This window comes from Phyllobates terribilis, unplaced genomic scaffold (assembly GCF_046119375.1).
Source record: "Phyllobates terribilis strain yellow unplaced genomic scaffold, ASM4611937v1 Scaffold_11__3_contigs__length_659146591, whole genome shotgun sequence".
In the NCBI taxonomy this organism is placed as follows: Eukaryota; Metazoa; Chordata; class Amphibia; order Anura; family Dendrobatidae; genus Phyllobates; species Phyllobates terribilis.
In genome coordinates, this window is record NW_027362771.1 from 323701915 (window position 1) to 323714125 (window position 12211).

Genomic DNA, 12211 nt, shown 5'->3' on the forward strand with positions numbered 1-12211 from the left:
GCACAACAGTTTTTAGGTTCCATTTTCTCCTCTTACCCTTGTGAAACTAAAAAATTTGGGGCTAAAAGATTATTTTTGTGGAAAAAGTTAGATTTTTTTATTTTCATTGCTTCATGTTATAAACTTCTGTGAAGTACCTGGGGGTTCAGGATGCTCACCACACATCTAGATAAGTTCCCTGAGGGGTCTAGTTTCCAAAATGGTGTCACTTGTGGGGGTTTCCACTGTTTAGGCACATCAGGGGCACATCCACTAATTATTCAAGCAAATTTTACATTCAAAAAGTCAAATGGCGCTCCTTCCCTTCCGAACCCTGTTGTACGCCCAAGCAGCTGTTTTCCCCCACATATGGGGTATCGGCTTACTCAGGAGAGATTGCACAACAAGTTGCATGGTGCAATTTCTCCTGTTACCCTTATGAAAATGCAAAACTGGGGGCTTAAAAACATTTTTGTGGGAAAAATGTGAAAATTTTATTTTCACGGCTCCATGTTATAAACGTCTGAATCACCTGGGGGTTCAATGTGCCCACCATACATCTAGACAAGTTCCCTGATGAGTCTAGTTTCCAAAATGGTATCACTTGTGGGGGGTTTCCACTGTTTAGGCACATCAGGAGCTCTTCAAACGCAACATAGCGTCCGCTAATTATTCAAGCAAATTTTACATTCAAAAAGTCAAATGGCGCTCCTTCCCTTCTGAACCCTTCTGTGTGCCCAAGCAGTGGTTTTCCTCCACATATGGGGTATCGGCTTACTCAGGAGAGATTGCACAAGTTGCATGGTGCAATTTCTCCTGTTACCTTTATGAAAATGCAAAACTGGGGGCTGAAAAATATTTTTGTGGGAAAAATGTGAAAATTTTATTTTCACGGCTCCATGTTATAAACTTCTGTGAAGCTCCTGGGGTTTCAATGTGCTCACCACACATCTAGATAAGTTCCCTGAGGGGTTTAGTTTCCAAAATGGTATCACTTATGGGGGGTTTCCACTGTTTAGGCACATCAGGGGCTCTTTAAATGCAACATGGCATCCGCTAATTATTCAAGCAAATTTTACATTCAAAAAGTCAAATGGCGCTCCTTCCCTTCTGAGCCCTGTTACCCCTGCAAAAAAAAGGGGTCTAAAGTAACATTTTTGTGAAAAAAGTTAAATGTTAATTTTTTTCTTCCACATTCCAAAAATTCCTGTGAAGCACGTCAAGGGTTAATAAACTTCTTGAATGTGGTTTTGAGCACCTTGAGGGGTGCAGTTTTTAGAATGGTGTCACTTTTGGGTATTTTATGTCATATAGACCCCTCAAAGTGACTTCAAATGTGATGTGGTCCCTAAAAAATAGTTTTGAAAATTTTGTTGTAAAAATGAGAACTCGCTGGTCAACTTTTAACCCTTATAGCTCCCTAATGAAAAAAAAATGTTGGTTCCAAAATTGTGCTGATGTAAAGTAGACATGTGGGAAATGTTATTTATTAACTATTTTGTGTGATATATCTCTCTGATTTAAGGGCATAAAAATGAAAATTTTGAAAATTGCAAAATCTTCTAAATTTTCGCCAAATTTCCGATTTTTTCACAAATAAACTAAAGTGATATCGAATTCATTTTACCATATGTACAATATGTCACTAAAAACAATCTCAGAATCAGGGGGATCTGTTGAAGCGTTCCAGAGTAATTACCTCATAAAGTGACAGTGGTCAGATTTGTAAAAATTGGCCCGTCATTAACGTGCAAACCACCCTCGGGGGTAAAGGGGTTAAATATTTCAGTTCATCCCCTTTATCTAGAATAAGGTAAAAACAACTCAAGTAAAAAGAAAATGCTGGTTTTAAATGTTCATTACATTTATTGAAGAAAAAGATTTATTCAAAACTTAAATCACTCATGTGAAAAAATACATTTCCCCAATCCAATAACTGTTTATGTCACCCTTGGCAGTAAAATCTGCAATCAAACATTTGCAATAACTTTTTATGGATCACTCTTTTTTACAGAATTCTTGTAACTTGGTTACATTGAAGGGTTTTTAGCACACATTGTCCTTTTAAAGGGGTATTCCCATCTCCAAGATCCTATCTCAATATATAGTAGATGTAATAATATTAGCAAATACTTCCAATTAGAAATGTAGTATAGTTCTTCTAGTTCGCTATGTCACTTACCCCATGTGCAGGCTCTTAGATATCCATGGTTATGATCACTAACAACAAACTAACTGCCACTATATGAGTGGTCATAACCGTGGATACCTGTTTGTCTGGGTTTTGTGACCTCCTCCATGAGTGATAAGTGCACTTCTGGTGAAATTTTGGTTAGCCAGCCACTTCGGGAAAGATTCACCACTCTTCCAAGTTTTCTCTATTTGTGAAAAATGCCGTTTGGTATAATTTGCTGGAGTCCCAGATCTTTAGCAAAGGCTTTGTAACCCTTCCAATAGCATTAAATATCTTTGTTTAGTATCTATATGTAAGTGTCTTCAGAATGTGGCATCATCTATGTGCTGGCCTTTAAAACGTTCTAGATGCTTCACATTGAGAAAAATGTTGTTGTAAGTTTTATTTAGATTCAACAAATCTGAAACTGAACCCATTTGACCATTGAATTTAGTTAAATAGTTGAATTGATGCTAATAGGGTAATAATGTTATTCACAAATAGTCAGGTAGGGGTGAACTTAATTTTTCATTCATCATTGAAAAACAGTATCTCGTATTTCCTGGGTTTTCTTTGACTATTATTTAATAGCATCTAAACGCTAATAATTTTTAATCATTTTGTTTAGAATGGAAAATGATGAAATTTTGCAAATCACTTTACCAGTGGATATCACAATGTACTGATTTGGAGTACAGATGATGGCAGTGAAAGAGCACCTGTTTCATCCTCAGAGTGTTGTGCTTATCAGAATAAACTCCTTCAGCAGGCAGACTTATCCCCAGAGTTAGGAGTGCTTTCACATTGCACTCTTGCCCACGTTCAGTGGTCTCATCGGGACTTGCTTCTTAGTCCCTTGCAAAACGGGATTCGGGCTTATGCGCCAACGGGGCCATTGACTATAATGGTGCCAATTAAAGTCAATGTGTGCTCAGACGTGCATAATTTTTGGGTGTTTACACCTACTGGAGGCGTACACTCAGTCACATTGATATCAGAATGTACTCATTTGGAGTACAGATGAGGGCACTGAAGGGTCAGCTCAGCACCTGTGTCTCACTAGAGTCCCTTTCACATTGCGTTCTTGCCCACGTTCAGTGGTCCCCTCGGGCTTGTATCAGAAACTCCTGCAAAATGGGATTCGGGCATCTTCTGCAGACTGTGTCTGAGTGGCTACCTTCAGCTAGCATATACGCCTGAAAATGATGCATGTCAGAGCACATGTTGACTCTGTCTACACCATTATAGTCAATTGCCCAGTCGGGCACATACGCCCAAATCCCGTTTTGAGGGGGTTCGGACACAACTACGGGACCACTGAACGTGGGCAAGAACGCAATTTGTAAGGGGCCTTAGTGAGACATCGGTGCTGAGCTGACCCTTCACTGCCATCATCTGTACTCTAAATGAGTATATTTTGATCTCAATGTGTCTAAAGGCAGGGAAACATAGACTTAGGAAAAGCAGGGGTTTGAAAGCCAATTACATTCATTTTTTTAAAGGAATGAAGACAAATCCACTAATACAGTGATTTGCAAAGTTTCATGACTTTCCATGCTGGCAAAATTCTAGTCAGGTCCAGAAATTTTTGGACAGTGATCAAATCTTCATGCTTTGGGCTATTCATGCCACTATTTTGGATTTAAAATGAAACAACTGAGATGCAATTGAAGTGTTTACCAAAAGGGGTTGAATAAAAATATCCTGTGAAATGTTTAGGAATTGCAACTATTTTTCTTCAATGCCTCCTCATTTCAGAGGATCAATCATAAATAAAATGTTCATTTTTAATACTTTGTAGAGAATACTTTGCAGGCAATAACTACCTGAAGTCTGGAAGCCATGCATGTCACCAAAGCTGGGTGTCCTCCTTTTTCATGCTTTTCCAGGCCATTACTGCAGCTGACTTCAGTTGTTGCTTGTTTGTGAGCCTTTCTGCCTTAAGATTTCTCTTAAAGGGTCCTGTCACCATGTTTGTCCCATATGAGATAAGGCCACTACCTTTCATCCTTGATATACAGCATTCTAACATGCATATGCTCCCAAACTGGCCTGCAAGACAAGAAAAATACATTTTATTATACCTACAGGGCGGTCGGGTCCAATGGGTGTCGCTGGTCTTGGTCCAGTGCCTCCCTTCTTCTTGTGATGCCGTCATCCTTCTGTTCTTTGTGTGGATGACGTGTCTTTAGGCATGTGAAATGCATGGGTTTGCAATCTGGTGATTGGCTCAGCCTTTGCAAAATATTCCATTTCTTTGTCTTAAAAAAACTGGATTGCTTTCATAGTATATTTTGGATCATTGTCCATCTGTACTGTGAAGTGCCATCCAATCATCCCTGTGAAGTGCCGTCCAATCATCCTTGCTGCTTTTGGTTGAATCTGAGCAGAAAGTATTGCCCTGTACACTTCAGAATTCATCCGGCTGCTTCTATCTTTGGTTACATCATCAATAAACACTAGAGATCCAGTGCAACACTGCCTCAACCATGTTTTTCAGAGGATGTAGTGTGCTTTGGATCATGAACCATTCCAAGCCTTCTCCATACGTTTTCTTCCAATCATTCTGGCACATCTTAGTTTCATCTATCCAAAGAATGCTTTTCCAGAACAGCGCTGGCTTCTTTAGATATTTTTTGGCAAAGTCTAATCTGGCTTTTCTGATTAACGGATTGCACCTTGGGAATCTTCTGTATTTGCTGTCATGAAGTCTTCTCTTTATCGTAAACTTAGAAACTGAAACACCTTCTTCCTGGAAAGTTCACTTTGGTGGATGTTGTGAAGGTTTTTTTTTTTTTACCATGGAAAGGATTCTGTGATCATCTACCACTGTTGTCTTCCATGGATGTCCAGGCCTTTTTGACTTCCCAAGCTCACCAGTACACTCTTTTTTTGTAGAATGTACCAAACTGTTAATTTGGCCACGTCTAACATTTGTACTTTCTCCCTGATGGATTCCTTCTTATTTTCAGTCCAATGATGGTCTGTTTCACTTCCATTTAGAGGTCCTTAGACCGCATGTTGTGGGTTCACAGCAACAGCTTCTAAATGCAAATGCAACACCTGGAATCAGCTCCAGACCTTTTACCCGCTTAATTGATGATGGATTAATGAGGGAATAGCCCATGCAGCCCATTAAAGAGATTTTGAGATAATTGTCTAATTACTTTTGGTCCCTTTAAAAAGAGACAGCTACATATTAAAGATCTGTAATTCCTAAACCCCTACTCCAATTAGGATGTGAATACCCTCAAATTAAAGCTAAAATTCTAAACCTTGTGTTAATGTCCAAATATTTCTGGACCTAACTGTATATGTGCATTTAGCTCTTTCAATGACAAGTCCAGAAATACCTCAGTCTTTTTCTCCAATACTGAGAAATTTATCGTTTGAATTAATATGCAAATGAGACTTTAGATCTGAAGCCTCTGTCACTCCACCGCCCAGTGCCGCATCCTAATGCTCGACAAGTGGCTTCCTTGCCTGAAGACACATAGCATAGAGACTGTCAGTCATGCAGGAGGAGGCGCCCCTGGGCAGGGAATAGAGCTGGAATGACAGAGGCTTCTACCTTAGCTCTTCAGGCTCATTTGCATAGTAATTCAAACAGTGATTTCTCAGTAACGGAGGAACGGACTGGCCATGTAAATGTATAGATGGACTTGTCATTGAAAGAGCTACAGGTGCATCTCACTAAATTAGAATATCATCAAAAAGTTAATTTATTTCAGTTTTTCAATACAAAAAGTGAAACTCATTGTGATGAAAGCCGGCCGGTGGGTGCAGCTCTCTGGCGCCCCCTTACCTCTCAGGTCAGTCAAGGTACTGCACCTAGAGAAAGTAGTGCCAGGAAGCTGCAACCAGCGCAGGGAACACGGTAGTGTGTTATCCCTTCAACGTCACTACACAGCACAACTCGCTAGCGCCCTCTTAGCCTCAGGTCAGTCAAGGAACTGCACCTAGGATAAGCGGTCGCCAGAGAGACTGTCCTGTAACCTACTGGGTATCGGGGCCCTCTGTAGTGAGGGCGGTATATATATCTTCCTTGGCCGCGCCAGGAATATATATATCTGAACCTCCGACCGTCACTACCAGCCTTCCCCAATCCCCAGTTGGTATGCTGCCACCAGTCCCTATTTTAGATATACGCCCAGTCCGTGAATGGGCCTATATCGGGTCAGGAACCAACCCTGGGTAGCGTTTTTGGCTTGAGCCGAGCTCACACGGACGTGCGTTCGTTATGCAGAATAAAAGGCAGGCCCACAATTACTTGAGGTAATTGATTATAATAATACACTAGATACACGATATACAACTAAATATACACAGGTATAAGGTCAGGCTAAACTATACAACAATGGAATACAACACACAGAATCACCACAGCATATCAGTTACCGGTTTCTTGATTTTCTTGTGACGCAGGGAGAGGATTCTGCGATCGCAGGCACGGTTCTTTGTTACAGGCTGAGGCCTACCACCGCATGGTCAAACTGCTCCTCCCCTTGGTGGCCTCAGCTGGTGCTCAGATGTTCAGCACACCACTCTTGGGTCAAGACTGACTTGTCTCTTGTCTGTCCTGCTATCTTACCTGCCCCGTCCCGCCCACTGCTGGTGAGGTCAGCTGGCTCAGTCTCCACCCTCAGGTCTAACTTCGATCAGAAGCCCAAATTCTAAGGAACCCAATAACTTCTTCTGGGATGGTCTCAGGATACCCACAGGGGTTCCCACGGATTCGGGCCGCCGTAACCGACCTTTTGATATCAATTATGATACCATACGGTCCTCAGGAATGGCTCAGCGCTATATCTTGGCTTCCAGAGCACGTACAAACGTCTACCGCGGAGGCTTGTGTGCGCAATGGCTCCGGGACGCCGTGATATTTTTTTATTGGCCCATCCCATGCAACATGCGTGTACTTTTCATGTTTCTATATCTTATGCCTCCATGCTTGTGACAGACAAAGAAACTAGTCCTATGGGACAAATGGTCAGGTACAGATAGACGAAGCACCCCCCCCTGCTGGCTGTGTTTCCTCTCGAAGTCTTTGAAGCTCCTAGCATTCAAGTGTTAAGTAGGCTTCTTATCTTACAGGAGCCTGGATGGGGGGAAACTATCTAGTTGACGTTTTAACAGAAGGTCCCAAGGGTGGGGGCTGCTGAAGTGTGGCCATCCCTGGATATGATTTATCCTTACCAAGATGGCGGCTACAGGTTCATCACACTCATTATATAGAGTCATTACAAACAGAGTGATCTATTTCAAGTGTTTATTTCTGTTAATGTTGATGATTATGGCTTACAGCCAGTGAAAACACGAAAGTCATTATCTCAGTAAATTAGAATACTTTATAACAACAGCTTTAAAAATGTTTTTAAAATCCAAAATGTTGGCCTACTGATATGTATGTTCAGTAAATGCACTCGGTACTTGGTCGGGGCTCCTTTTGCATCAATTACTGTATCAATGCGGCGTTGCATTGATTTGATGATATTCTAATTTTGTGAGATATACTTGTACATGGTCTTATAAACAGTTTGGAGGTGAAATCCTGCTAACAGATTCCATTTAACTCCCTTTAACCCTTTAAGCACATATAAGTTACCTGGAACTGTTTTATCTATATATTTATATCTTTTTTTAGTTCCGCTATAAGAGAAGAGTTTACACACAGACGCTACTGGACGACAAGCAGTTTGCCAAACTTCACACCAAAGTAAGAGAATGCTTTATAATCTGTTCACATGGTTTATAAAGGTGGACAGTTTTCTGTGTCTATATGTATCAGGTCCAATGTTTCTCAATTATAGGGAAATGCAAAACTCAAAAAATAATAGATTTGTTTTGAATCCATTGTGTATAGTATTATTCCCCTTACGTTTTGGTAAAATACCTAAAATCTAAGTATTTTGTCAGACAGTATGAGTAAGCTCCATTTTTCATCAGGTTTTTGCAGCCCCATCTGAGAGCAGCATAAAGTAGACACAGAGACCCTAATTCTAACACTGTGTAATCTACTGGGCATCTTGCTATATAATATTGACTAGCTATTGAACCCCTTCTATGCCCGGGTGGCGAGCATTTTTATTGGTATATGGTCTCCCATGCTGGTATGTGTGGTATGTGCTGCCCCCCTCCTGGTATTTGTGCTGCCACCATCCTATCCTGGTATGCATGGCACCCCTCATCCCTATTCTGGTATGCGTGGCTCCCCTCATTCCCAATCCCGGTATGCGTGGCTCCCCTTATCCCCATTCCCGGTATGCGTGGCTCCCCTCATCCCCAATCCCGGTATGCGTGGCACCCCTCATCCCCAATCCTGGTATGCGTGGCTCTCCTCATCCCCAATCCTGGTATGCATGGCACCCCTCATCCCCAATCCCGGTATGAGTGGCTCCCCTCATCCCCAATCCTGGTATGCGTGGTACCCCTCACCCCCTAATCCTGGTATGCGTGGTGCCCCTCACCCCCCAATCATGGTATGCGTGGTACCCCTCACCCCCCAATCCTGGTATATGGATGGTCCCCTCACCCCACAATCCTGGTATATGCATGGTCCCCTCACCCCACAATCCTGGTATGTGTGGCCCCCTCATCCCTTTCACACTGTACACACATACAAAAAAAATAAACACTTATACTCACCTTTCTTCTCTGTACTCCAGCTCTGCAGCGTCCTGTTCTGCCGGAGGCCGGGAGAGGAGAGCGGCGCCGGAGCACCGCGCTGTCCGGCGCCATTTTGCTGAAGACACACTGTAAATGTGCCTTCAGTAAAATGGCAAAGGAGAGCGCTATGCGCATGCGCTGGTCTGACGCCTCACTCCGCCCCCGGTCTCCGGCCAGAAGAGAGGCGCCGCGGCAACGCTCCTCCCGGTCAAGTAAGTATCTAAGTATGGCGCCGGAGATCGCGTTATGCATTCAGTGTCTACACATACCGCGATTTCCTGCGCCATACACCTCCTCTTACCTGTAACGGCTGGATGCGTGCTTCTGTCTGGAGCCAGACTGTGCGTCACGCATGCGCAGTCTATCGAGGCTTCAGACAGAGGTATGCATCCCCGGTTATATTATAGATAAAACACTTTGGGCCTGATTAATTAAAACGGCGTTGAACACAGTCTAATCTTTCATGAATTAAACGGGCAACCGCTCCCTGTCCTGCCCATGCTCTGCCCATTTTGATGAAAATGCCAAAATTTGCAGAATTTTTGCGCATCTTCTGAGTGTTAAAGGTGTTTTACTCCTGAAAACTAGTGAAACCACCTTAGAGGGATTGTCCTACGAACAAAGTATATTGTAATTATTAGATATTGGAATAATAAGTTCCACAATTAGTTGTGTTTAAAAAATGCTCCTATTCTGAGATAATCTTATAAATGTGTCCCTGCTGGGTACTGTGTAATGGCCGTGTCTGACCGTACAGGGTCAGGGTTGAAGAATAAGTCACTGATGATACGTGAATATACCGATGAAAGAGCAGGGCCTGACAGCTGCTATTTTCTGATGTAATACAGTTTCCTGTCTGTTTTATCACAGTGCTGAGTTGTTTTGCTGTGTCACCAGTCCTGTGAGCACATCATAAATCAAGTCAGTGACATATAAGCTCAGCTTCTGCCATAGCACCTACGTCACTGACTTGATTTATGATGAGCTCAGAGGTGTGGAGACGTGGGGGAAACACTCACTCCTGCTTTACCTCAGGGCGGGAAATGAGTTACCTCAGCAAGGAAAATATGTTACCTCAGACAGGGAAATGTTTTACCTCAGAAAGGGAAGTGTGTTACCTCAGGCAGGGAAATGTGTTACCTCAGACAGGGAAATGAGTTACCTCAGAAAGGGAAATGTGTTACCTCAGACAGGGAAATGTTTTACCTCAGGAAGGAAAGTGTGTTACCTCAGGCAGGGAAATGTGTTACCTCAGGCAGGGAAATGTGTTACCTCAGCTAGGAAAATGTGTTACCTGAGGAAGGGAAATGTGTTACCTTAGGAAGGAAAATGTGTTACCTGAGGAAGGGAAATGTGTTACCTCAGACAGGGAAATATTTTACCTCAGGAAGGGAATTGTGTTACCTCAGACAGGAAAATGTTTTACCTCAGGAAGGTACCAAGAGGGCATTCACTAAAACTAGAAGAGAAAAGGTTTCAGCACCAGCATAGGAAGGGGTTCTTTACGGTAAGAGCAGTGAGAATATGGAATTCACTGAGTGAGGAGACGGTAATGTCGGATTCACTACACCAGTTCAAGCGGGGACTGGATGCATTTCTAGATACCAGGCAGATTTCAGCATATACTTAAAAATAAAATAAAATAGTAGGTTGATACAGGGATTTATTCTGACTGCTGGTTTCAGAGTCGGGAGGGAATTTTTCCTCAGGTGAAGATTGGCTAAATCATTTGGGGTTTTTGCCCTCCTCTGGATCAACTTTAGCAATTACAGAACTAACAGGTCGAACTTGATGGACGCAAGTCTTTATTCGGCTTTACAAACTATGTAAATGTGTTACCTCAGGAAGGGAAATGTGTTACCTCAGGAAGGGAAATATGTTACCTCAGACACGGAAATGTTTTATCTCAGAAAGGGAAATATGTTACCTCAGCAAGGAAAATGCATTACCTGAGGGAGGGAAATGTGTTACCTCAGCTAGGAAAATGTGTTACCTGAGGAAGGGAAATGTGTTACCTCAGACAGGGAAATGTTTTACCTCAGGAAGGAAAGTGTGTTACCTCAGGAAGGGAAGTGTGTTACCTCAGGAAGGAAAATGTGTTACCTCAGTCAGGGAAATGTGTTACCTCAGACAGGGAAATGTGTTACCTCAGACAGGGAAATGTGTTACCTGAGGAAGGGAAATGTGTTACCTCAGGAAGGGAAATGTGTTACCTCAGGCAGGGAAATGTGTTACCTCAGGCCGGGAAATGTGTTACCTGAGGAAGGGAAATGTGTTACCTAAAGCAGGGAAATGTGTTACCTGAGGCAAGGAAATGTGTTACCTCAGGAAGGGAAGTGTGTTACCTCAGGAAGGAAAATGTGTTACCTTAGAAAGCAGCAGCTGCGAGCCCTTGCTATTTTGTCTATCATTAGTGACTTGTACTTCCTCCCCCAGGCCAGGAGTTGTGGTATGTGTCGACCTTGAAGTGGAGCTACTATTCACGGTCAGACACAGCCATTACACAGTACATAACAGGGGCACATTTATAAGATTATCTCAGCACTGGGACATTTTTTAAAACATCCAGTTGAGGAACTTGTTATTATTCTTCCAAGATCTATTGATTAAAATGTACTTTGAGTGTGGGACATCCCCTTTATTGAATCGGGAGTCTTTATTTTTTGCAGATCTGCTAGTCCACTCAATGATAATTGCTCTCTTGCCACTGATCAGCAGCTTTCTGAATATGCATAGCGTACGCGGACTGATGTCAATCAGTAATACAGGCGGGGATAGACGGAGAGCATAACTGACAGGATGAGCAGGTAAAGCAAGGATATTATCAAAACTGGAGCAAGGAATCCAGGAAGACAGATAGAATCAGTGTCTCTGCCCTTACATTATGCTGCTCTCAGTAAAACCTGGGAGAGATTCCCTTTATTCATGTTCAGTATAGATGAGCCACCTATAAAAGCACACACTCACTGCCATCTCTGAAGGGCTAACGCACATGACTGTAATATACTGTAGATCCATAGTGAAGGGACATAATATGGCACCTGTTTACTTCTAGAGGACTCTACTGTTTCTCTATGTCTTTGAATTATGGAGGTATTTAGGTGACTTTTTCTATAGGATGTTGTCATATTAAGGCCGTTAATGGATGATGTGCTTAGTGGATGCTATTATATAGTGCTGTACAGAGACATTATAAGACACCAGGTTGCAGTGCCAGATCCCACATACAGCTGATGGCAACAGTTCCCGACTGGCCCTATTGAGTAATCGAATCTTTTGAGATCTACTAAGGTGTCCATAGTTTTAGTAGCAAAATAGAACTGCATAAATAGTTCTATTTTCCATCAACCTTGGATGAATCTGCGTTGGAGGCTCTTAACAAACCCTCTGACG

General features: G+C 42.5%; 1 protein-coding gene across 8 annotated transcripts in view; it reads left to right on the forward strand.

Annotated features, from left to right (window-relative positions):
- SHANK3 (SH3 and multiple ankyrin repeat domains 3) overlaps nucleotides 1-12211 on the forward strand; it is a 422681-nt gene that overhangs the window by 205317 nt on the left and 205153 nt on the right. For all 8 annotated transcript variants that reach the window (XM_073652618.1, XM_073652625.1, XM_073652619.1 and 5 more), the window contains one exon: nucleotides 7797-7868. In XM_073652618.1, the coding sequence (XP_073508719.1) occupies nucleotides 7797-7868 (72 nt within the window). The remainder of the gene's footprint in view (nucleotides 1-7796; nucleotides 7869-12211) is intronic.